Raw genomic sequence first — 27,615 nt, 5'->3', positions numbered from 1 at the left:
AAAAAAACAAAAATGCTTACAACAATGCATATTAGTAAAAGCTTTTGATGTGTTTTAATTTACGTTTTAATGTAGTTTAATGCGATCTCACGGGTCTTTTATTTTGAAATGCGCGCTCGCTCCCGCTGCTGTCGCAGTGCACGGCAGTGATGACGCGCCGCCGCTGTCATAGAGCTCCAGTCCAGCGATCAGGGAAGAAGCTAAAACTCGTCTCGACGGAGCTAAAATATCACGGTACATACATTTCTTTATTATCTTTTTTAATCCACAGAGAGACTAATAAAATCTGCCACACGTTAAATAAAGAGCCGCTTTCATTTGACAGGCATCGGAGTTCAAATGATTAATTATTAATGTTTACCATCAAGCAGCTGGAGAATATTTTAGGATGTTTGGGGTGATTCCAATGCACAAGTCATCTACATAAAGGTTTATACATATAAATGAGTATGTTTTGGTAATCATAAACAATCTAAACTTAACAAACCTGCCATATTTTTTTAGTTTGTCCAGCTGGGAATGCAACGTATCCTCTCCCTCCAACTGCATCACATTTATAATATATTCGTGTATCTCAAATAATATCAGTCAAATGTATGTTTTGTTACTTACAGGCATAATAATATGTTGTTCTAAACACATGATATGATGCATTTGTTTATTTTTCCTTTAGGTTTTCAAAGTTCAGAAAACTAGCATTGTTTGTTTACAAACGTTTTTCATGTAATATGTGTTGTTTATTGTTTTGGCTGTGTGATAATATTGAAATACACTATTACATATACACCATATATGTCTTATTCATTGCTTTTATGTCAAATTTCTGATGATTAACTTTAAAAAGAACATTTCATGCAATTAATTTTTGTTTTTCCAATTTTTTTGCTTGCAATTGTCAGATAAAAAGTTGCAAGGGGTTTAAAAGTTAGTTCCAAGTATGGTGTATTTAGTAATTGATGTTTAAAAAAAAAAGAAGGTTTAGACTGTGTACTAAACACTATGACTGCCAATTCAGCATCTGGATCGAATAACTGTTGCTGACGACTAAAAGAAGCATGCAATGATAGTGTGACCTTGTATGTGACACTTTTGTTGACGAATTTACTTCTCTTTATCAGGTCACTGCGATACTGTCAGTGCTTCTTCATAGCTGTTATGGATGCCACCTGCTGTTTCTGCTGATCTGCTGCTTTTCACAAAGTCCAGAGGGCCATGAGCCCAACCAGTTTCTATCTGCAATATGAGCCTCCGAACCATAGGGGGCGCTGTGCTCAGCTCCCTGGGCCCTAGTCTGGCAGCTCAGGCTGGAGGAGCCTGGAGCTCCATCTCTTTCAGACCCATACCGTCCTTGCTTCAGACCATGGTACCTGCCAGTTACACCGCGCTACAGGAGGAACGCCTGGCCATGGTGGACCTCGGCACTCCCAAGCCAGAGTCCCTCAAGAACGGGTTCCACCGTGAACCCAGACGCCACTCGGACCGCAGCAGCCGAACGTCCATCAGCCTGTCTGACGCTGGAGATGGACGCTATGCAGAGACGGACCCCATGTTGCCTGATGGCAGGCTTTCGGGAGAAGAGGCAGATGAAGAAGCGGAGAGCGAGGAGGAAGGGCAGCAGCAGGCCACTAGAAATATGCCCAAAGAGTCACCCCTCGCTATGGCTTTGCAGATACTGGTGCCCTTCCTTCTAGCTGGGTTCGGGACTGTGTCGGCTGGAGTAGTACTGGATATAGTACAGGTGAGATTCTGAAACCTTAAAGGGAGCATTTACTCAACTTTACGTTTTTTCCAAACCTGTCTGACTTGCTTTGTTTTAAAGGGATAGTTCACCCAAAAATGAAAATTCTGGCATTAGCTACACACCCTTCATGCTGTTACAAAGCCTTAAGACCTTCAGTCATCTTTGGAACACAAATTAAGATATTTTAGATGAAATCCGAGAGCTTTCTGACCCTGTATAGACAGCAAGGGTAGTACCACGGTCAAGGCACAGAAACGCAGGACATTGGTAAAACAGTCCATGTGACATCAGTGGTTCAACCATAATTTTACAAAGATACGAGAATACTTTCTGTGCGCAAAGAAAACCAAAACAACGACCGTGTCACCTGCATAAAATATCTTAATTTGTGTTCCGAAGATGACAAAGGTCTTCCGGGTTTGGAACGACATAAGGGTGAGTAATTAATGACTAAATTTTCATTTTCGGGTGAACTATCCCTTTAAGGAACTCAAAAGAAGGTATTTTGAAGACATTTTTGCCCATATAATGAAAGTCATTGACTTTCATTTTATGAACAAAATACACTGAAGCAATAGCTTTAAAAATATTATTTGATCACTTATTTGTTATTTTTTTATTTATTTATTTTTATTTGTATTTATTTATTTTTTTGCTTTTTAAGTATGATTATGTTAGTATAACTAAATTTAAATATTTTAAGATTTTTTGGGTCCCCACTGGAAGTTTGTTGAGGCCCCCTAGTGGGCCCTGGACCCCAGGTTAAGAGCCACCTCATAGACCTAATTGAAGTCTCTCTTCTTTCTTTTTTTCCTCAGCATTGGGAAGCATTTAAGAACATTACGGAGATCTTCATCCTGGTTCCGGCTCTTTTGGGTTTGAAAGGAAACCTAGAGATGACTCTTGCTTCCAGGCTTTCCACAGCGGTTAGTATCCTAACTAACTAACTAACTAACTAACTACTGTTTGCCCAACTGCATCTTGCTTTAATTTACAGTAGGTGTGCTTGTAATTTTTTTAGAAGCTCTTATAAGAAGTGCTCCTTTGACACTAAGGTGGTTTGTTATGAAATCTTGGCCCATTTTGGGCATGCTCTCACTTGTCAGGACCTGACGATTCATGCTAGTGCCCATCTCCACAGACTAGGCCTGGTAGTAAAAACCATATATCAGAGGTAGAATAACTAGCCAGCCTATTATTATGGTTATGACTCCATAGGTATTTCCAACCCCCATATGTCTGAGTAAGAAAAACAAACACAGGTTTTCAAGACAACGTGTAGTTCACAGCTTTGCTGCCTGGCATTACTGTGCACATTATTTATATTTTAAAGAAAAGTTTGTATTTATAATCTTTAATCAAAGTGTAATGACTTCTTCCACTTGAGAAACACATTTTCTGCTGGCGTAGCCAGAACCAGCAAAGTGACAACAGCTCATCAACCACAATGACAGAACATTTTATCAGCCACATTCATTTTATAAAATGTACAAATATTTAATGTAAATATTTATGTAAAAATAAATAATTATATATATATATATATATATATATGTGTATATATGTGTGTGTGTGTACATAAATAAATAAAAAATTGTAAGTTAATTTTGCTATTGCCTCAAAATTCTGGCTTCCTTTTACACAGTTCTTAGTTTATATCTCACAATTCTGAGTTTATATTTGACAAGTGAGATATAAACTTACGACTGCATGAAAATGTCCAAATTGTGAGAGAAAAAGGTGCAATTACCTTTATTTGTAATCCCGTAGCAGAAACAAGCTTCCATAATTATTAGATTTATGTTGAAAAAACACAAAAAATAATTGTCTGATGGAGTCTGATTTATTGTATGCAATGTTCTTATTAAAGTTAACCATCAGAAATTTGAAATAAAAGCAATAAATAAAGCATATGTTGTCTTTAAAACCATATTGTTCATTTAAACTTTTCCGTCGTTGGAGTCTCAGGTGTGCTTATATGTGTGCATAGACAAGTGTAGTTTACATAAGCTTTTTTATTAACAGATTCTCTCCTGGCCTTTCCTCTGGGCGCTATAGTCTCGGCTGCTATCTGCTGACAGAGTGGTTTTTTTTTTTTTTTTAGGTAGCTAGTGTTTTTTTTTTTTTTTTTTTTTTTCTCAGTCCAGGACTTTAGAGCTCAGAGGGGTTTCACCTCATGCCGTTTAGCGTCTAGTGTTCTCATGGCAAATCTGTCGTCCCCCCTCGAGGTGAAAGAATAAACAAACCCTGGCGGTGTGGACCGAGCGGAGGAGCGAGGCTAAAGTACAGGCCTTCTGTTCACCCTCATGCAGCTGGGGGAAAAAAGAAAAACACACACTGAGTCTATTGCCCTCAGACGGCTCTCTCCTACACGCTGCTCTTTCACATTTACATTTGTTTCCTGTATTTTCTTAAGCACACACACACTTGCGCGCACACTCTGGCTCATTGGTTGTGGAGACGGCCATCTTGTTACTTTGTGGGCAGAGATCCATTCCAAACTCGAAATATTGTTGTCTTTACCTCATATGGTGGTTTTCTTTTCGGTTTAAAATATGCCACTTGGAAGTAATTTGGTCACTTTTTTTTTTTTCCTTCTTGATGGTTGTCTTATTTGAGCTTTTAGGCCCAAATTAAAAAATTAAAAGAAAACATTATATTTTAAGCCTCTTTTTAGGGCCATTAAGATTTTCTGCATTATTTTGCATTAAATTTAATTCAGTACAGCTAATATTAACATGATGTATAAACATGTTACAATGTATCATTATTTTTTGCATAACCCTAATTTAAATTAGTTTAAATTTAAACACTAATTTAATTTAAATATTGATCATTTATAAATGTCAACTTTTCAACTTTTTACATTTGTTTTTCACATATAAAGTGCTAGAGAATATGCATAAAACTTGGATAAAGGCTGTTAATGAATTTTGTTGTCTTTAGGTGAATGTGGGGAAAATGGACTCACCCATCGAGAAGTGGAATCTTATTATTGGGAATTTGGCACTGAAACAGGTAAGAGCTTTCAGTTCGGTTTACATGTACAGACAGTAAACAAGCAAACCCCATCAGAAACCCAGTAAATGTAAATACGCTTGCGTGGTTATCAGGGTTTTTACCTGGAAAAGGAACAGAAATCTTATCAAGATTACCGGTTTCCGTATTTGCACAGACACTAACAAAACAAAGTGAAGTGTCTATGTAAGTGTATAACTGAAGTAATAATAATTGAAGTAATTTAAGATAAAATAAAAAATAAATATAATCTCAAGTTTGATGTTTAAATATGATATTATATATAATTTGTTTTTATATTATATTTGTACTTTTTTATCTTTAAAAAATAAAAATATAGAAAATAAGATAAAATTATAGAAAAATAAAAATACATTAAAAATTAAATAAAAAAAGGAATTCATTAAATAAAAATAAATAAATTAATTCTATTTATATATTATATTGAAATGTATATAATATACATATTATATGAAGTATATATATATATATATATATATATATATATATATATATATATAATGAATTTAAAAATTATAATTTATTTTTTTATATTATATTGGGTGTATATATTTATATATAAAATTATTAATTATAAATTACTAAAAAATAAATATAATCTAGAAATTGATATTTAAATATAATATCATATACAGTTTGTTTTTATATTATATTTGTACTTTTTTGTTTAAAATAAAAACATAAAAACAAGATAAAATAATGTAAAAATTAAATGATAATTAATTTTAAAAATGAATTCATTAATTAAAAATAAATAAATTAAATGAATTAATTTCTATTTATATTGAAAAATATATATATATATTATAAATGAAATAATCTAAATCAATTAAAAAAAAATATATATATATATATATATGTGTGTGTGTGTGTATGTGTATATATATATATATATATATTTATATTATATTGATTTATTTATTAATTTCAAAAAGTAAATGAATTTCTATTTATATTATATTGATTTATTATAATTGGTTGTAATGAAAAAAGGAATGAATGAATGAAACCCAGTGTTACCTCTGTCTGTCTCACCTTCTCAGGTGCAGGCCACAGTAATCGGGTTCCTGGCAGCGGTAGCGGCTGTTGTACTGGGTTGGATTCCTGAGGGAAAGTTCCAGATCAGTCACGCCGTGTTGCTGTGTTCCAGTAGCGTTGCTACAGCCTTCATAGCATCTCTGCTGCAGGGTCTGTATTACAGATTAACTTCTAATACTCTTACATGTACTTACTAAAGCGGTTCTTTTCACAGCAAATAATGGCTACATTGTTAAATCACAATCCGACATTAGTCATATTTGTTATTAGGAGCGATTCACATTATGAATGTCCAGCTCCAAGTGAGCAAGGTGAACAGTGTCTCTTCTCTTCAGGTATTATAATGGTGGGTGTGATTGTGGGCTCTAAGAAGACAGGTATCAACCCTGATAATGTAGCTACACCCATCGCCGCCAGTTTCGGTGACCTCATCACGCTGGCCATCCTGGCATGGATCAGCCAGGGCCTCTACAACTGCTTAGGTGAGAAAGATGTGTGTGAAAAGAGCTTTGTTCCAAGCATTTTTAGGCATCACATGCACATTTGATTTAAAAGTATGCATCTAAAAAGTGCATATGGACAACGTTTCAAATGAGTCTTGTTAGACAGCAGACAGTGAGGCGGCTCACTAGAAATTGTGAGAGAGCCAAAAAGAGATTTATTTTTTGCCCAGAATAGATAGTAGGTCAGAGTTTGATACATCTGTAGTAGTTTCTCTATCAGATCAGACATGCTTTTTGTTTTCTACCACAAGGGGGCGCAAGAAACCATCACTTTAGACTCCAGCCTGGAATGAATTCCATTCAGATACTTGTCATAAAGCTGTCTTAATATTATGTGGAAAAACTGATCATATTTCAGTTTTTATCTGTCATATTATAGTGTGATTAGTAATGTATCCTAAACGTAGCAGCACCTTTCACACTCTCACACTCTGTTGCAGGTGTCAGCAGATGTGAGGTGTGTAAGTTACAGTTTATAGGGCAGTGGGGTTGATATGTTTTATGGGTAGGTCATGCTGCTAATGAGTCTGGCTCAGGACAATGAGAGTGTTGTGACACAGTGCATGACCTCGCTGGGTCTACTACGTATCCACATTCTTGTGAAATACACACACACAGGCTCACTATGCATCTCTCTCGCTCTCTCTCTCTGTGTGTATGAATGTGTACAATATTTGGTTGATATACAGCTGTTTGAAAATCTGGAATCTGAAGGTGCAAAAAAATCAAAATATTGGGAAAATCACCTTTAAAGTTGTCCAAATCAAGTTCTTAGCAATGCATAGTAATATTCAAAAATTAAGTTTAGATTTACAGTAGGAAATTTACAAAATATCTTCATGGAACATGATCTTTACTTAATACCCTAATGATTTTTGGCATAAAGGAAAATCAATAATTTTGAAATATCATACAATGTATTGTTGCCTATTGCTACAAATATACCTGTGCTACTTACGACTGGTTTTGTGGTCCAGGGTCACACACACTATGTGTGTGTGAGTCTGTGTGTTTCTATAATCTATATATAGTTTAATGTATATAATTTATATATTTTTTAAAATATTTTAAGACTTTGAACACAATGCATCATTAAATGGTAATATTAGAATAATTAGAAATTAACTTTCTTGAACATTTGTCCTTTCCTTTCAGGTTTTAGTGCTTTAATTTTTAAAAAATATTTTACACCTTGTTTTAATCTTGTTGAAAATGGTATATAATATTTAATTATTAAATGTTCCATTTTTGATAGTTCCCATTTACACTTTGTTTTAATTTAATTGTTTAATTTTTCTATTAAAATACTGTTATAAGTAATTATTTATTATTTATTTATTAGTTATTTATTTATTTTAATAATATTAAACATTCTTAAATAGTGTATATTGTTAAATGATAATATGATATTAACAAATTAAATTTAAACTAACAAAGAACAAGAAATTAATTCATTTAGAAATTACATTTATGGACCTTTCTCACATTTCCGGGTTTCTCGTAGCGGAAGTCGTCATAGTTGGGTAAAATCCTGGAGCAGTGAATGGGAAGGTACCACAAATACATTTTTTGCGTTCCCATTTGCTCAAATAGCAAAAGAAAAACTCCACGATAGCGTTTTCACGACTTTCAGTCAAAGGAAACAAATTGAGAGAGACTGTCGGCAGTCACACGAGAGAATGATGTCAAATTTGCCGTCCTTCCCAAAGACGCTTCATTAGAAACACCCTCGCGTTAGCGTTAACCAGGTTTTTTGTAACTTGAAGAAAAGGATTTTGAAGGATTTGTTATGATTTTTTTTTTTTTTTTTTTTTTTTTTTTTTGGTTGATCATCACTTTAAATATTTGTGGTGACTTTTTCAAACATTTGCCTTTCACAGGCATAGCCAAATAGCCAGTGTCTCTCTCTCAAACAAACACAATATCTAAAATGTGTGAAAGTCGCACGTGGGCTTTTCTGAGTAGCGTTCTGGAGTGTTTATACTGAGTTTAATGGGCCATCGGTCCATGATGACTCAGTGTGATAAGCCCCAGACTGGTCCAGACTGAGCGCCGCGCTCCTTTTTTAGTCTTTCCTTTTCTGCGAGAGGTGAAGTGAGGTGAGGGCAAGGCAAATGGCACCACCGTGCCATGCCAAAACCATATCAGCCGTGCCAGCCAGCTGAGAAGAGAGGCTTCTTCCATCATTAGTGCACACCGCTGCCCTGTCAGACCCATCTCACACTAAATATAGACACACAGATGTTGCCTCTATGTTTGGGATTTAAAGATTTAGGCTGTTTAATGTGCGATGAAGAGTATTTAGCAAAGAGTGAAACCTCTTTTGGCATCACCGTCTGCATCAAGAGATTTGATTCGTTTTTTAAGAAGATCATTTTTTCGTCAATCTGCTTAAATCCAATTAGAGCCAGTCAGTACGACTGCATTTACACAGCAGCAGAATATGACTGTTAGTTTTGATCAGGGCGCCATTAATGTTTTCGAGCGACGCCGCTAAACAAATCGAGAATCAAACCATCAGTCATACATTTTGAATCAATTTGAAGATAAAGAATGTGCTACATGAAAATGAATCAATCTTAAAGGGATAGTTCAACCAAAAATGAATATTGTGTCATTAATTACTCACCCTCAAGCTGTTCCAAACCTGTAAGATTTTTGTTCATCTTCGGAAAACAAATTGAGATATTTTTGATGAAATCTGAGAGTTTTCTGACCTTGCATAGACACCAATGCAACTAAAACATTCAAGGTCCAGAAAGGCAGTAAGGAAACTGCTCTTTGATATAGTCCATTTGACATCAGTGGTTCAACCGTGGTGTTACGAATCTACAAGAATACTTTTTTTGCGCAAAGAAGACAAAAATAATGACTTTTCAAATGAATTTAAATGAATATTCTAATATTCTAAAACCCCACATAGAACTCTAAAACCAAAATTCCAAATGCGAATTCAGTTCATGTGTTCTGCTTGAACAGAACTGCAGCCAACAACATGATTTCTATCATCAACAAGATGTCAGTCATAGTTATTTTTTCCTGTCAGTCTCGCGTTTCGGCTGTCAATCTCTCTCAGGTTTTGAAAAATGACAGAAAATGAGTTATAGTGTGGTCAGAGTGCAGGACACTCCTGCTGAGTTTTTCCACTGCTGTCTCTTATGGAAAAACACACAATAAAAGCAGTGACATTCTAAAACATTATTGCAACTTAAAATAAGTCTTTTCTATTTGATTATATTTTTAAATGCAATAAATTCCTGTTATGGCAAAGCTGAGTTGTCAGCAGCCATCAGTGTCACATGATCCTTCAGAAATCATTTTAATATGCTGATTTGTCCTCAAAAAACATTTCTTATTATCAGTGTTGAAAAGAGGTTCAGCTTAGTATTTTTGTGGAAACCATAATAGGATTTTTTAGGATTCTTTGGAAGGAATGTTCAAAAGAACAGCGTTTATTTGAAATATTGATATTTTGTACATTATAAAGGACTTTGCTGTCACTTTTGATTATATTGAATGCATCCATGCTGAATAAAAGTATTAATTTGTTTAAAGAAGAAAACTAATTTACTGACCCCAGTCTTTTAGACAGCTTTATATAACATTTTTGGCTACATAACTAAGAGCATGAAAGCAGCGGGACTGTTCCAAAATGCCAATTTAGAATAATCATTAAATTATTAAAAGTGATTTAATTTTTTATTGTAAAATGCTTCTGTATTTCACCATGAATACAGAATCTGTGTTCACTGCAGTGTTTCTCTCTCTATTTTATCAGACTCTCACCCATATGTGTCATCTCTGGTGTGTGCCTTCTTCATGTGTCTGACTCCGCTGTGGATGGTCATCTCCTCCAAACACCCCGCCAGCCGTCAGCTGCTCTACTCGGGCTGGGAGCCCGTTATCACTGCCATGTTCATCAGCAGGTGTGATACACACCTCACACACCTGGCCACAGTTTTGCACAGACGCTGAAAAAGCATGTGGCGCTTCATTTGCCACTCCAATAACAATAACATTTTTCTGTATTTCAGTATTGGAGGACTCATCTTGGACAAAACTGTGTCTGATCCCAATTTGGCTGGGATTGTGGTTTACACGCCTGTTATCAACGGTGAGATTTTATTTTATACAAAAATATATCTGCGGATAGTACACTTATCAATACTGGAGGATTATTCTTGACGTTTTTGGTCAATACTCTGCATAATAGGCTAAACTACATCAATATCTCCATTTTTACCTGTCTTGTCTTATTTGTCTTTTGAAAGGTTTAAGCTTTTAAAATCTTAATTCTTAACACCCCCATGTCCACGGCACATATTGGCGCTCTCAGCTGATATTTCAGTCCCCTTTCAGACTGTTATTACCTCAAAGAAACGTCTCTGTAATAACCGTCCTCATTTAAAGTCATGCACGAATCCTTGTGGCAGATATAGCCACTTTTGTGATTTTAATGAACGTTTCCATATTGAGAAAAAGGCAAAGGATGGAATATAGCTGAAATAGAGTTGGATGAGATTGAGCTGTGGGGTAAAGTCATTAATTGCAGTAGTTGAGTTTCGCGTGGTAACAGGAAAGGAAGCCAGGACCGTGGTACCTCCACAAAGAGCCATACGATTTTTAATTAAAGCTCACTAATGAGAGACATTTACACTGTCTGCAGCCTGTCTATGTTCTGCCGCCCAGACCACCAAACAGCTGTTTGAATCTCTGCCTGTGTATGTGTGTGTGTGAAAGATGATGAAGTTTGTATCAGGATATCTCAAAATCAAAGGTTTTGTTCTCAATTCTAAGAGAGAAGTAGAACTGAGTAGAGAAGGAATTTCTGAGGAACTCAAAACAAGAGGTGAGACAAGAGTGAGATAGGATGAGTAACAGAGGCTTTTGTGGTTTGTCTGGCCAAATAGGAAGCGAGTCAGGGAAGGTAATTTAAATGATTGCAACATACACATGCTCATGTGCCACCTAGGTACAGAAAAATAGTTTCCGTCATACGTAAATAGTGCTAAAACAGACCTCTCTTATCGCCCCTAGTATGAGGATGGGTTGCAGTGGTCGAACGGTTGCCCAACAATCCAATTAGTGTGGTTAATCTAGATTTTTTTGTAGGTTTTTCGTGGCACTGCTTTAATTGGCATGCTGTGCTTTAGCCATAAAGCATGTATGATAAAAACCCTCTCTGAAAAGCATTCAGTTGCATCTCAATGCCCTTTTAAAACTATATGTTAAGTTAAAAGTAGTTCATGTTTTCTGTTTTTGAACAGATGGATGTTTTACAAAAATTCATTTCAAAAACTGTCAGATGGGGATCGTATAAACCTGTATCCAGCCTAATAATTATACAGGCCTTATTAAAAAGGTTTTACACATACCAACCCAGAGGGTGTACTTACTGAAAACCAGTTGGTCCCATGACAGAGCCCTGCTGCACACCCAGCCAAAGTCAAATAATGTCATAAATAGATTTTCTTTTTCAAATAACTTTTATTAACTAAATTAAATCAACATTTGGTGCATCCGTCCTTTGTGTTTAAAGCAGCTTTTTCTTTAGGTGCACTTGCGCATAGTTTTTCAGGTTTGCAAGTAGGTGTCTTGAAGCATCTTGGAGATGTTGCCACAGTTCTTCTAGATTTAGTTTCAGTTTATTCTGTTTCTTCATGTCATTCCAGACAGACTGGATGATGATGTGATCAGATTTCTGTGTGGAGCACTGGCTGTTGTCAGACTCCTTGTGCAAACACAAATCTCACTGGATTATTACAATTAATGGCAAAATGAATGTTTGGAAATGTAAACTGATATTTCCTACTGATGCACTACAGCAAAATATAGAAATAATTGACTTAACCCATTTTTAGCTGGTGAAAATACTAGTGTTCTAATAATTTTGGCCATCACTCTGTGTTAAGTTTAAAGTAGTTCATGTTTTCTGTTTTATTGTCCAATGGGGGTCAAATAAACCTGTATTCAGCCTAATAATTATACAAGCCTTTTTAAAAGCTGAATTAAAGTAATTTGTTTTGCACATCCCAACCCAGAGAGTGTACTTACCAAAAATCAATTGGGCCCATGATCGAGCCCTGCTGCACACCCAGCCGAAGTCAAATAATGTAATGTCAATAAAGTCAAATAATGTCATAAATAGATTTTTTTTTATCAATGAACTTTTATTAACTAAATTAAATCAGCATTTGGCGTGAGCATCCTTTTGCATTTAAAGCAGCTTTTTCTCTAGGTGCACTTGTGCATAGTTTTTCAGGTTTGCAGGAAGGTGTCTTGAAACATATTAGAGATGTTGCCACAGTTCTTCTGGATTTGGTCTGTCTCAGTTTGTTCTGTTTCTTCATGTCATTCCAGGCAGACTTGATGATGATGAGATCACATTTCTGTGTCGAGCACTGGCTATTGTCAGACTCCATGTGGAAACAAAAATCTCACTGGACTATTACAGTTAATGGAAAATTAAAGTTTGGAAATGTAATCTGATATTTCCTACTGACACACTACAGCAAAAAATAGAAATAATGACTTAAAACCACTTTTTAGTTTATGAAAATACTAGTGTTCTAATAAGTTTGGCCACCACTGTATATGTTAAGTTTAAAGTAGTTCATGTTTTCTATTTTTGGGTCAAATAAACCTATATCCAGGCTAATAATTATACAGGCCTTATTAAAAGCAGAATTAAAGTCATTTGTTTTGCACATCCCAACCCAGAGAGTAAACCTACCGAAAACCAACTGGGCCCATAGTAGAGCCCTGCTGCACACCTAGCCAAAGTCGCATCACTTTGTGACCCAGATTAAGCCATCTATATATGTTAATCCCACTGCTTGGACAGAAATGAGGTTGCATATCATCTTCATTTCCTGTTGGCAGATGTAGCTAAAACAGCATCAGATTAATTGTACCTTGTTGCTCCAGGGAAGGTCAAAAAATTCCCATATGCTCTTTTCTCATGCCCCCAACTCATATCCAAAATGTCATGTTGTTGCTTGTTTGTGTGAAAATGAAAAAATGTTAGACCTTTGCCAGCTAATCTGAACCGCAGACACTTGCCCACACACTCCTCCATACAAATGGCGTCTCTCCAGCACAGCCACGGGGACGTGGCACAGTGTGGCTTAATGGTAACCTCTGCATTAAACATAAACACAGCCTTGTTGGAGCTAATTGTGCAGGAGCCCGAGCTGTGCTAAAATATAATCGTTCCACCTCAGGTCTGCTCTTTAACGATGCTAAATGGTATTGCCGTTGTGGGCATGAATGCACCGCTGTATGTGAGAAATAGATTTGGTGTTTCTTATTGTAATTCAGATTACTGATTTCCTGTTTGGCTGTGAACTGAAGGTATCTTTTTTCCATTCGTCGTGACTGTCCACTTGCAGTTACTAAACATTTTGAGCTGAAAGAACTATTTCTGGTAGTTTTTCCTGGAGTGACAACTTTGGCAAGAGCTTTTTAAAGCAATTCCCAAATCCCTAACAGTTGGTTGATGGATTTGACAGTGTCTACCCTCACTAAAATTTCCTTTGCTTTCTGTTTTATCCTTTTCAATCAGCTCTATTTTTGTTTTGTTGCTTTGTTTAATGTGACATTCTGTTTTGTAGATTTTATTCAGTTTTATTCAGGTTCTGCTTTATTATATTCAGTTTATTACTGTTTTTATTTCTGTTCCATTCTATTGTGCAATTATAGTTTATGCATTTATATTTTGTGCTCTTCTATTTGATTTTGTTTTGTTCTATTCTACTCTAATTTACAAATTAATCTAATTTGTTTTATTCCATTCTGTTTTGTTCCATTTCAAAAGCAGATGTTTAAGTTCAGCAGAGTGACAAACCAGATGGTGTAAAAAGAGGAGAGAATGTGTATGTAGTCGGTCTCTGTTGTCCCTTCTGTTCTGTCCTCTGTCTTCTGTCTTTCCTCTCGCTCTCTCTCTTACTTGCTTGTCTTCTCCCAGAACTGCTGGGCGTGACATATCGTTACTGCGGCTCTGGACAGCACTCTACTTTACTCTGGAAAAGGAGAAAGAGAGAGAGAGGGGAAGGGCTGTACGTGTTGGTGTGCGAGAGAAAGAAAGCGAGAGATAAAGAGGCGGGGGACAAAAGCAGAGTTAGTACTGGTGACTCATGGCTGCCAGTCTGACAGTGAAAAAAAAAAAATGAAGCCTGTATTCATTTAAAAAGTGTTTTCACTGCAGAAGCTTCACTGACATGAGAGTTGTTCGCAGGTTCACTTTAAGTCTCAAATGTGTTGGAAACAGGCATACTGTATTTTCCTCCTCATTATTAATTCAGGCTTTGTCCTTGCACTCTCAGTATATATTTGTCTGAAATGTGTACTGTGTGTTATATTGTAGGTATTGGAGGAAACCTGGTGGCCATCCAGTCCAGTCGGATATCCACCTACCTGCACTTTCACAGCACCCCTGGAGAGGTTCCTGATGAGGCCAAGGGTTGCTACTACCCCTGCCGCACCTTCTGTGGCACAGGTAATCCCAACCTCTGCCCCAATGTGCTTTAAATGACACCAGCATGTGCCCTAGCCATATGCTAGTGCATAATAGATGAAAATATTGTGAAATATAGCCACATTTGACTCATTTGTCCATGAACAGTGTCCAACAGTGAATATAAAAAGTACGCGACTCCAGGGGGTTAATAAAAGCCTTCCAAAGCAAGTTGATGCGTTTGTTTAAGAAAAATAGAAATATTTCAAACTTTATAACTGTAATCTCTAGCTTGATGATGGCAGTGAATGGCTGTTGAGATTTTGAAGTCGAATAAAATGCATCCATCTATCATAAAAAGTGCTCCACACGGCTGTGGAGGGGTTAAATAAAGGCCTTCTGAAGTGAATCGATGCGTTTGTTTAAGAAAAATGTAAATATAAAAAACTTTATAAACTGTAATCTCTAGCTTTATAATGGCAGTGAATGGCTGTTGAGATTTTGAAGTCCAATAAAGTGCATCCATTCATCAAAAAAAGTGCTCCACACGGCTGTGGAGGGTTAATTAAAGTCTTCTAAAGTGAATTGATGCGTTTGTTTAAGAAAAATAGAAATATTTAAAACTTTATAATCCGTAATCTCTAGCTTTATAATGGCAGTGAATGGCTGTTGAGATTTTGAAATTCCAATAAAGTGCATTCATCCATCATAAAAAGTGCTCCACATGGCTCCGGGGGGGTTAAATAAAGGCCTTCTGAAGTGAATTGATGCGTTTGTTTAAGAAAAATGTAAATATAAAAAACTTTAGAAACTGTAATCTCTAGTTTTATAATGGCAGTGAATGGCTGTTGAGATTTTGAAATTCCAATAAAGTGCATTCATCCATCATAAAAAGTGCTCCACATGGCTCCGGGGGGGTTAAATAAAGGCCTTCTGAAGTGAATCGATGCGTTTGTTTAAGAAAAATGTAAATATATAAAAACTTTATAAATCGTAATCTCTAGCTCTTTAATGGCAGTGAATGGCTGTTGAGATTTTGAAATTCCAATTAAGTGCATTCGTCCATCATAAAAAGTGCTCCACACGGCTCTGAGGGGGTTAATAAAGATTTTCTGAAGTGAATCGATGCGTTTGTTTAAGAAAAATGTAAATATGAAAAACTATAAATCGTAATATCTAGCTTTATAATGGCAGTGAATGGCTGTTGAGATTTTGAAGTCCAATAAAGTGCATCCATCCTACGTCATCCGCTGGAATGCAACTCTCTCATGAATTAGGTTCGAGATTGCGGTTTATAAAGTTTTAAATTTAAATATTTTTCTTACAAAAACACATCAGTTTGCTTTAAAAGGTCTTTATTAACCTCCCGGTGCCATGTAGAGTTGGTTATGGGTGGATGCACTTTATTGTACTTCAAAATCTCAGCAACCATTCACTGCCATTATAAAGCTTGGAAGAGTCAGGACATTTTTTAATATAACTCCAATTGTATTCACCTGAAAGAAGAAAGTCATATACACCTAGGATGGCTTGAGGATGAATAAATCATGTGGTAATTTTTATTTTTGGGTGAACTCATCTCTTTAATGCATACATTAATATTTAAAAATATTTAAGTTATTTTTAAATGTTATATACACTCTTATATAATTTTAATTGCAGTTTTATTGACAGCCAAAGTAGATAAATTTAACAAAAATAATAAAAGAATAGGATCAAGTCATGATGTGGCTCAAACCTACGCCTCTTACATGAACACCACAGCTCAATAGGTGTGGAGCATGTGTGCTAAACGGCTCCAAACCTCTCGTGTAAGAGAGGGGTTTAAATCCTCATAACATCCTTTAAGGCCTACAAATTTAAGGAGAGTGACTTAATCACACTTTGAAGGCAGTTTTTGTTTTCATAGCCTGTATTAAAGAGAGCAAGAACGAGTAAGCAGTGTTTAGGGCAACATCGCTTAGCAGGGCTTGCAAGTTTGTATACATTAGCTTTAATGGAGTGTGTGTAACAGTGGTTTGTGTAAAACGATCCATCTTGGAGAAAAGCGGAGAACGCTTCCTATAAACAACAGAGGCAGCGGACGGCATGTTGATGCCACAGCTTTGATGCAGGAGGACTCTAGGGACAGAGTCCAGATGCCCAAGTACATGAGGGGCACTGTGCTCACTGCAAGCTTAGCAGTGCCATCTGGAAAGATGGGCATAAATCTTCCTCCTTCAAGGGCTCTGAGTGCAGAGCGATGCCATACTGCGGGGGTTGACAGAGGATGTTAATGGAGTGAGAAGTGTTGGGTTTGTGAATGAGATGTTTACTGTATGCATATTCACTGCTAAATGTGGAATAAATCAAATATGAACAGCTACACATGTGCACGGATCGCACATGGAGGGTTGTTTGTGTTCTGTGGTGTCTCAGATTGCAGATTTTGTTCGGATATCTTTGTGGAAAATATCATTCCACTCACTCATCCTCCAGTTATAAATCAGAAAAGTTATTTTGATAAAAGACTAGAAAAATTTGGTTTTGTTGAAGCAAGAAACACTATGGTACAGCTAAAAACTATTAAAAATGATTTTTGTTCATTTGAATAAACCTGAAGTAATATAAATTTTAGATGAAATGTTGCCTTAGCAATTAACTGAAATTAAAGTGCTAAAGTTACTAATGCTAAAATGGAAACTGAAATAAAAATGACAAAAGCAGGTAACAAAATTAATTAATTTATAAATTAATAAAACTTAAACTGAAATGAAAAATGAAAATAAAAGCTAATATATGTATATGTATGTGGTGTGTGTATTGTTTATTTATTTTTATATACACACGTGTGTATTATTTATACTTTTGTTTATAAAACTTTATTTATTTATTTATAGTGTTATTTATTTATATTTTATATATATATATATAAATAAAAAAAATAAATAAATATAAATAAATATACACACATATACATATACATATATATATATATATATATATATATATATATATATATATACAGTGAGGTCAATAAGTATTTGATCACCCTGTGATTTTGCAAGTTCTCTTACTTAGAAATCATGGAGGGGTCTACAATTTTCAGCATAGGTGCATTTCCACTGTGAGAGACAGAATCTAAAAACAAAAATCCGGAAATCACATTGTATGATTTTTTAACAATTTATTTGTGAATTACTGTGTCAAATAAGTATTTGATCACTTGCTTATCAGCCAGATTTCTGACCCTCAAAGACCTGTTATTTAGCTTTTAAATAGTCCAGCTACACTCTGCTAATGATTCTAAATTAGTAGCACCTGTTTGAGGTCGTTAGCTGTCATAAAGACACCCGTGCACCCCACAATCAGCCAAAGTCTAAGTAGCAACATGGGCAAAACCAAAGAGCTGTCAAAAGACACAAGAGACAAAATTGTAGACCTTCACAAAGCTGGAAAGGGCTACGGGGCAATTGCCAAGCAGCTTGGTGAAAAAGAACAACTGTTGGAGCAATTGTCAGAAAATGGAAGAGGCTAATGATGACTGTCAATGTCCCTCGGACTGGGGCCCCACGGAAGATCTCTCCTCGTGGGGTATCAATGATGCTAAGAATGGTGAAGAATCAGCCCAGAACTACACGGGAGGAGCTGGTCAATGCCGTGAAGAGAGCTGGGACCATCGTTTCCAAGGCTACTATCAGTAATACACTAAGACATCATGGTTTAAAATCTTGCATCGCACGGAAGGTTCCCCTGCTTAAGTCAGCCCATGTCCAGGCCCGTCTGAAGTTTGCCAGGGACCATCTGGATGATCCAGAGGAGTCATGGGAGAAAGTCCTGTGGTCAGATGAGACCAAAATAGAACTTTTTGGTCTTAACTCCATTCGCCGTGTTTGGAGGAAAAAGAATGATGAGTATCATCCCAATAATACCATACCTACAGTGAAGCATGGGGCTGGAAGCATCATGCTCTGGGGGTGTTTTTCTGCACAGGGGACAGGACGACTGCACTGTATTAAGGAGAGGATGAACGGGGCCATGTATTGTGACATATTGGGAAAAAACCTCCTTCCCTCAGTCAGAGCATTAAAGATGGGTCGTGGCTGGGTCTTCCAACATGACAATGACCCAAAGCACACAGCCAGGAAAACCAAAGAGTGGCTCCGTAAGAAGCATATCAAAGTTCTGGAGTGGCCTAGCCAGTCTCCAGACCTAAATCCAATAGAAAATCTTTGGAGGGAGCTGAAACTCCGTGTTGCTCAGCGACAGCCCCGACACCTGACAGATCTAGAGAAGATCTGTATGGAGGAGTGGGCCAAAATCCCTCCTGCAGTGTGTGCAAACCTGGTGAAGAACTACAGGAACCGTTTGACCTCTGTAATTGTTAACAAAGGCTTCTGTACCAAATATTAAAAATTTTTTGACTCAAGTGATCAAATACTTATTTGACACAGTAATTCACAAATAAATTGTTAAAAAATCATACAATGTGATTTCCGGATTTTTGTTTTTAGATTCTGTCTCTCACAGTGGAAATGCACCTATGCTGAAAATTGTAGACCCCTCCATGATTTCTAAGTAAGAGAACTTGCAAAATCACAGGGTGATCAAATACTTATTGACCTCACTGTATATATATATGTATATGTGTGTATATTTATATTTTTATTAATTTTTTATTTATATGTTATTTTATTTGTTAATTTTTATGTTAAAAAGTATAAAATGTATATAAAATATGTATGTATGTGTATATATAATATATACATATATGTGTGTTGCATATGTATATTTATTTATTTATATATATATATATATACTAACAAATTAATAAATATATACACGTGTAATTATATATATATATATATATATATATATATATATAATTTATAAAAAAAAATATATAAATAAAAAATATTTTTTGTTAATCTATATAATTGAATATTCTACAAAAAAATATTCAAGTTTTATTTTATTTGTAAATATTTATGGGTGGGGCAGAGGCAGTAATGAGATCAGAGAGATTTTTTTTATTTCTCAATTAATGATCCCTTTAATATCATTACTATTATTGTTATTCCAATTTTATATATTGCTTTAAAAAATAATATATGTTATTTTATTTTGTTGTTTTTTCCCTGTTTTTCTCAGGGGCCAATCACAGGTCAGCACAGGTTCTGCTGTTACTGGTCATCCCTGGTCATTTGATCTTCCTGTACACCATCGATCTGATGGAAAGGGGTCACACCTCATTGACGCCCGTGTTCATGGCTGTGTATTTGGCTGCTGCTCTTTTCCAGGTGAGCGTGACAGAAATAGGGCCTTCTAACCGAGTGTCAAGCACTGACATCTTCACATGAAAGTTTACAGGCTGTGCAGTGCAGTTATTTCCATGCTGTTTAGAGAACCTGTCATCACTGTATCGTTTTATTAAATCTGACACCTATTTGAGGCTCAGCTGTAAGCACTATTTCCTGTAGCAGACGAAAATGTCAGCCTCTAATCATAAAACTAGACACCCGTTTTACGATACCGGTCTGGAGAATCTATTTCATCTCCAGTTTAATCGCGATGAATGTGCCGCCAGCAGCCCACATGTAACAATGTTACAACATGCATTTTTTTTCCATCATAAACCTACGAGCCTTTTAGAAAATCCCCAGAGCTTTTAGACGCCCCATTTCCCCTCTGAACGAAGCAACGATGACATTAGCGATAGCGAGCAGGTGTTGTTTGTGTGTGTAAGCGGGTGTGTATGTATCTGTGAGTGTTTGGTTATTCCAAAAGGGTGTTTTCATAAATTGTTTGGATCGCAATTAAGATCGATTACCCGCAGAAAACCAAGTGCATTCAACGGCTGGCATGCGCCGGCATGTTGCCAGCATGTGGAATGTGTGGTATTTTTAGGAAGTTTGTGTGTATGTGTACATTGTACGTGAAACGCCCTCGCTAACCTAAACACACACGCCTTTGAGATCCGCAGCCTTGCTGCTTCACTTCAGAAGGATCCTTGAGGAGAGAGAGACAGGAAAAATGAGTGGGGCCATTTATTGGTTTATTCTGCTGCTCAGATCTTGAATTATTTCTGTACATTAATCATCAAATAGTATATTTGCACAAATGTGCATTTTAAATACTATTTATTTAACTGTAACCGTAAACAAAAAATATACTATAATAACTATATAAACTATAAATATAATAATTTTGAAATATAATTAAATAAATAAATAAATATAATTATAATTATAAAAATAAAAGATTGAATAATTAATTATCTATAAAACAATACATTGAGATTATAAAATATATATTTATATAATATTTATAATATTTTAGTATTTTAGTATTTAAAAAAATACTGTATGTAAGATATAAAAATATATATACAAAACACTTATATGGCTAAATTATGCTTCTCAGACCAAAATCTTTTTAACAGAAGTTCACTATTATTAGCCTGCACCAGCTATAGCTTGAACATATGTCTAGTGCCCTGAAAGTGGCCCCCTGACCTCTGACCTTTATGGGTCTTCAAATACAAGGCATCTATAGAATTCCAGAAAAAAAACAGAGTCTGCGTTAGAGGAAGAAATTCCAGGGTTAAATGAAGTTCCCAGTACATAGCTGTTAAGTATATTTGGTGACACTGTGCAGAGATATTCTCATGCCTCTCCAGGGACGTTTTTTTCCGATGAGGCAATAAAGTGCCTCTTCAAAAAATCTGGATGAGAAAATAGTCCACAGTATTTACTATCACTTTTTTTTTTTATCAATTTAACACTTCTTTGAATAAATAAAAAAATACTTACCCCAAATGCTGTTCTTTTTCATTTTTTATTCATCAAAGAATCACAAACACCACAAATGTTTTCAAAATTGATAATAAAGCAGCATATTAGAGTGATTTCTGAATGATCATGTGACATTGAAGGCTGAAGTAATAGCTGATGAAAATTCAGCTTTGCCACGCAGGAATAAATTACATTTTAAAGTATGTTAAAATAGACAACTGTTATTTTGAATTGTAATAATATTTCAGAATTTTACTGTTTTTACTGTATTTTTGATCAAATAAATGCAGCCTTGATGAGCATAAGAAACGTCTTTAAAAAACTGACCCCGAACGTAAGATTTTTAATGTTTTTAAGTCTTTTCTGCTCATCAAGGCTGCATTTATTGGATTACAAAACACAGAAAAAATTGTAATATTGTGCAATATTATTTCAATTTAAAATAGTGGTTTTCTATTTTAATATATTTTAAAATAGAAATTATTCCTGTGATGCAAAGCTGAATTTTCAGCATTATTACTTCAGTCTTCCTGGTCACGATCCTTCAGAAATCATTCTGATATGCTGATTTATAATCAATGTTGCAAACAGTTGTGCTTAAATTTTTATTTTTTTGAACCTGTGATACTTTTTTCAGGATTCTTTGATGAAACAGACACATTTATTTCAAATAGAAATGTTTTGTAACAATAAACACTAGCGTTCAAAGTTTGAGGTCAGTAAAAGTTTTCTTTCTTTTAAAGAAATTAATATTTGTATTCATCAAGGTTGTGTTAAATTGATAAAAAGTGATAGCAAAGACTTAAATTGTTAGAAAAGATTTCTATTTTGAATAAATGTTGTTCTTTTTAACCTTTTATTCATCAAAGAATTCTGAAAAAAATATTAATCACCACAACGGTTTCCAACATTGTTAATAAATCAGCATATGAGAATGATTTCCGGAGGACCATGTGACACTGAAGACTGAAATAATGACTGATGAAAATTCAGCTTTATGACACAGGAATAAATTACATTTTAAAGTATATTAAAATAGAACACTGTTATTTTAAATTGCAATAATATTTCAGAATATTACTTTTTTCTGTTTTTGATCAAATGGAACTTTGATGAGCATAAGAGATATAGATAGATAGATAGATAGATAGATAGATAGCAAGGGCTCAGAAAACAGCTGTATTATGTCATATTGCAAACAAAATAGTTTCTGCTGCCACTGTGAACCTAAAAAAGGACTAACCTTTGCTTTCAGCGGGTTTACGAGTTGGCTAAATCTGACACAACCTTCCTTAAGGGAACCTCAAATAGAGTTTAGGTGCTCATTATATGTACTCTGTCTGTACTGATTATAATTAACTTTATATAAAACAACAGGAGTGTTATACATCCTCATTTAGATAGCTAAGCAAACGTGTGTGTGTGTGTGTGTGTGTGTGGACACATATGAATGCCATGCAACATCTCTGACTGCTTTCTCTGTCCTTGTGAGTGATGGAAAAGTGTGTCGGTGTGTTTGCGCAGGGTGGAACTACAAGGCTAATCTTGTCGGGCCTCAACAGCTTGTGTACATTAGCAAACCATCACTTTCCTCAGCTACTCGGAAGGCCTCTGGCGTTCCTTGCTAAGAGTTTAATCGTTAATTAATAGAACCCTAATAAAGAGCGAAAGGGAAAGAAAACACGAGGCGAAATCTCCCACAGAAAGGTCGGTGTTCTGATATTCCCGCACACGGAAACACGCAAGGTTAATTATTGAAATAATGTCACAAAACTCATCTTGCCTGGCAGGCGCAATTAATAGCCTTTAAAACGGCAATTTATTTCCTGCTACGTAAATTGAAGTTTAAAATCTGCAGCGGAGAGCGGATCGCTTTTTAACCATCTCACGCTGACCTTAATATAACGGATATAAATGAACGCCGCCCGGGCTGGATAACCAGAGCATCAGACCTCCAAATAGAGTTTCACACCGACCTGTCAGCCTGATTAATGGGCAGGCCGTGTTTTTATCTCGCTTAAATGAAAATCCTTCGCTCACACATGCACGGAAACACTAGCGGAAAGCCTTCAGGAATGGCTGCAGTCAATCTGTTTAACTTCCAGTTGAATGCAAGATGAAGATTTGAAATGTTACATCTCCATTAAGCAAACAAACTGGCATCCGCTGGGCCGCACTGATCCAAAAGAGCATTTTAATAATCTGTGATGCTCAGCGAAGACAAACTCCGGGCTAATTTGCTGGTGTTTAATGAGCTGCACTAGATGAAAAGCATTATGATGTTTACATCTGAAGCCGTTTTGGATATTTCTCTTAAGGGAGACCTATTATGCCCCTCAGGTGTCCCCAGAACGTGTCTGTGAAGTTTCAGCTCAAAATACTTCACAGATCATTTATTGTATCATTTTGAAAATATCTGTTTTGTGTAGATGCAGAAACATGCTGTTTTTTTTTTTTGTGCATGTCTCTTTAAATGCAAATGAGATGCTGCTCCCCGCCCCCTTTTCCAGATTAGGGTTGTGCCTTTACAGCTCATACCTCAGATACTCTGCCAAAAACATCTGTTTGGTTTTTATTATGTCTGTCGCGCTGAATTTATATTAGTTTATATACGGTTTTCTGAGCGCATCCGAAATATGTGCAAATAAGTTCTCTCTCATGTCTTATTGCGCTTAAACTGTCAAATACACAGTTTATAGTAAAAACACACGAGTTACAAATACAGTTGGTTGTGTCTGTGAAGGAAAGAAATTGCATGTTTACATTAGATCTTTGTGGCAGCAGCATAATATACAGTAAATAAATCAATAAATCCACTGCTCTGTTGTTCTCTGAGGCAAAAATAAAGGAGCACAGTCAAAATTTCAGGAGCACCTTCTAATCAATAATCAAAAAATCTGATCAAAAATTAGCCTTCCCAATACGAGGTGATATTTGACTCCTTAAAGTGATTAAGAGGAATTAAGGAGTTTTTACCTTTGTAATGGCATTTTTCTAACTTTATTAAAAGTATGTCATCTTTTATGTCAGATTTTTTTTTTAAATTATATTTTATAAGCTTTTTAAAATTTCTGATTAAAACAACATTGAATAAGAATAAGTTACCAACCAAATTAAATCAGTATTAACAAAATTAAATTGTACTACAGAGGTGTCACAGACAAACACAAAAGTGACTTTTAGGTGTATTTTCATGTTTAATGAAGCTCAGAGGTGGCATGAGTGCAATCAAATTCATAAATTCATGTTGAGATTAATGTTTTAAATATAACATTTTGAATATCGAAATATTAAATGATTTAAATAACTGCAAAGATTCTTAAATGAAACTAAAATTGCCAGTAGGTGGCGGCAAGTCGCTGATTTATTTACTGAATCATTCATTCATTTGATTAATTTGAAAGTGATTCATTCAGGAATAAAGCAAGTGTTATGAATGGGGTAAATTGAATCATTGATACATACAGAGAAAAGCTTACCAAAAAATGTACTGGGTTGTTCGTTTTCAAGTTTTCTGGGTTGGTAGAAGCACTTGTGACCCGATTATAGCACTTAATCATGGAAAAAATCAGATTTTCATGATTTGTCATCTTTAAATGTGAATGAAAGTTTTAAAAAGAATAGGATCTTGTTTCATTTCCGAGATGAGCTTTTCAAAGAAGCTCCATAAACAAAAACATTGTTACTTCTGGAATAACTCAGTCCGTCTCTTTTTAGTTTAGAGCTTCCTGTTATGTGTGTGTGTGTGTGTGTGTGCATGTATGGGAAAGTTCATCCAAAGATTCAGCAGAAGGGACGGTAGTTTCGTGCTTTATGCAAGAGCGCAGGTTTTTCAATATTCAGCGCATTTTATGTGCATTCTTTCTCCATCCCAGGTCTTCTTGTTGCTTTGCATAGCGGACTGGATGGTGCACTCCATGTGGAAAAGCGGGAAAGATCCGGACAGTTTCTCCATCCCGTATCTAACAGCGTTGGGCGACCTGTTGGGGACTGCTTTCCTGGCTCTCAGCTTCCACTTCTTGTGGATCATCGGGGACCAGGACAGCGATGTGGGCGACTGAGGTCGTTCTTTGACCTTTGACACGCAGATCAAACAATTCCATACTTGCTGTCCTCACTTATTGCCTTGAATGGCTGCTTGTCAGATCGGGCATGTGGCATATAAACAAACTTAGCATTTCTCTGTCAGTTCGTGACTCTTCTTAAAGTGCCAGATGATTTATAAGCTGCATCAAAAGATTCTCCATCATCTCAAACAGGGTGATTTCTGGTGCGTCTGATGTGGGACGGTACAAAAAAAATCTTCTTCATCAGCACTATTGCAGTGGAAGGACCAAAAACAAACCTTAAAAACAGGATTGTCTTGGTAATTGTAGTTTATTTATTTGTCTTTGTCTTTCTTAATTACCCATGTTGCTCTGTCTTCTTTTTTGAGACTTGAGACCATTTTCTCATGTCTGTCCAGTCGAGTCAGACCTTATTACAAGTATAGCCGCACAGTTTTTACTCGAGCAGTGCCAGATCAATTCATATAAACCTCTGTAATGCAGTTTGGAAGTTTGCTTTGTATTGCTTAATAGGGTAGAATAATAAACTAATATATATCAGCTTTGAGGAAAGGGAATAGTCTGCTCGTTTAAAGAGAAACACAACGGTCTGAGTATCGATTGGAAATGTCAGACTTTCTTTTTCGGTCTCCGACTTTGTGTTTAATGGTCATGTATGCAATTAAACGAAATGGGTTGAATGAGCAACGTAGTCTTGTATGTGTGTGTCTGTGTGTGTGAACATTTTTGTACATTGTTACTAAGGTGCCATGAACAGCATTTTTCTATGATGAAAAAATGAGTTTCTACTGGCATCAATGGAGGATTCTTTGTGTTTCTTTCTTGCCATGCTTTTTTTGATACTCAAAATGTTTAATAAAGGTTTAATAAAAGTTTATGTCCAATATCTGTCAGTCTGATGTTTATTCGTCCTTTGGACTCCCGAGGCCCTAATTTAATTCTGTCGACTGTAATTACCTGCATATGATGTCTTTCGAACTACAGGGACACGGCGAAACCTCCCTTATCGGTTTAGAAACTGCTTTTATGAGAAATCTTTATGTACATTCGAAAAGAAGGCATTCGCTTGCTGCGAAGCGTGAATCATAAAGGATTTTTATTTGATTGCAAAGAGCACTGCCAAAAAAATACATCAGGCACTTCATGGTGTGCTCCTAAAATTTGCGCTTTACTCAAACCTGTCAGCAGTTTTGTCAAACTGAGCTTTTAAAACTCTATAGCTGAGCTTAGAAATTACATTTACAATTTGATTCCTTCACACATTAGCATGGCATCTATGGATAGATATTTATTTTATTACCATTTATACAGCTGTTAAAATTCGTCAGGAGTGCAAACGCCTTCCAGACGTCACTTATCACTCAACGTTTTTGACGCGTCTAGTATGTTGTTGTCGACAATCTAAAACAAAAGGCCTCTGTGTGAGTGTTTGGGAGTCTAGACAGGCCATGTTAATGATGGTTGTTGAACTCTCCTGTCTTCAGGGTTTAATGGGGTTATTTGAGCGCTGTGCTAGATTGGAGGCCCTGAAATCTGAGCCTGCTCATAAACGGCCTCCGAATCGAGCCAGAGGGACCATGCTGTTGCATATTAGCACTCTATTAAAGCAGACCCAATCCCCGAATGCAGCCCACAGCCGCTATACCATGATCCCTCATATTCACCACTAACAACAAACAGGTCATCAGGCCAATTTACTACTCTTGTGGAGCTAACCAGAGCAATGGCTTTTAAAACTGGCTTTGATTTTTGTGGGTTTTTGTTGTTTCCTGGTGGAAAATTCTGTTTACATGGTCTCCAGTTGGGCCAAGCTGGTCTAAATGGTTTATTTACTTGACTACTAAACAGTGGACCAGGTTTTGACACGCAAAAACCAGCTACGCTTTTTCCATAACTCACTTTATTTTCTTAAAGAGACAGACGTTGTACTCTCATGACGCGGAAGAGAAGGAATTGTTAAATTAAGTCGTTGTTTTTGTTTTCTTTGTGCATGGAAAGT

At 35.9% G+C, this 27,615-nt stretch overlaps 1 protein-coding gene across 1 annotated transcript; it reads left to right on the top strand.

Annotated features, from left to right (window-relative positions):
* Positions 1–125: 125 nt before the first annotated feature.
* On the top strand, positions 126–26,502 carry slc41a2b (solute carrier family 41 member 2b). The gene is made up of 11 exons (XM_051107894.1): positions 126–234; positions 1,119–1,738; positions 2,560–2,667; positions 4,688–4,759; positions 5,824–5,968; positions 6,154–6,300; positions 10,100–10,247; positions 10,356–10,435; positions 14,687–14,818; positions 19,907–20,055; positions 25,425–26,502. Exons 2-11 carry the CDS (start codon positions 1,241–1,243, stop codon positions 25,608–25,610), a joined length of 1,665 nt encoding a protein of 554 aa, XP_050963851.1. The 5' UTR covers positions 126–234; positions 1,119–1,240; the 3' UTR covers positions 25,611–26,502.
* The last annotated feature ends 1,113 nt before the right edge of the window (positions 26,503–27,615 follow it).

This window comes from Labeo rohita, chromosome 4, assembly GCF_022985175.1.
Source record: "Labeo rohita strain BAU-BD-2019 chromosome 4, IGBB_LRoh.1.0, whole genome shotgun sequence".
NCBI lineage: Eukaryota > Metazoa > Chordata > Actinopteri > Cypriniformes > Cyprinidae > Labeo > Labeo rohita.
The sequence above is the reverse complement of the archived record's forward strand: the minus strand, read 5'-3'. Positions and strand labels throughout refer to the sequence as shown.

What these genes read in the sequence shown, in the direction of transcription:
- slc41a2b (XM_051107894.1), top strand. Translation starts at nt 1,241, where the DNA reads ATGAGCCTCCGAACCATAGGGGGCGCTGTGCTCAGCTCCCTGGGCCCT. An exon ending in TAGTACTGGATATAGTACAG is followed by an intron (nt 1,739 to 2,559) that starts GTGAGATTCTGA and finishes TTTTTTCCTCAG; the next exon opens with CATTGGGAAGCATTTAAGAA. An exon ending in TTACACGCCTGTTATCAACG is followed by an intron (nt 10,436 to 14,686) that starts GTGAGATTTTAT and finishes GTTATATTGTAG; the next exon opens with GTATTGGAGGAAACCTGGTG.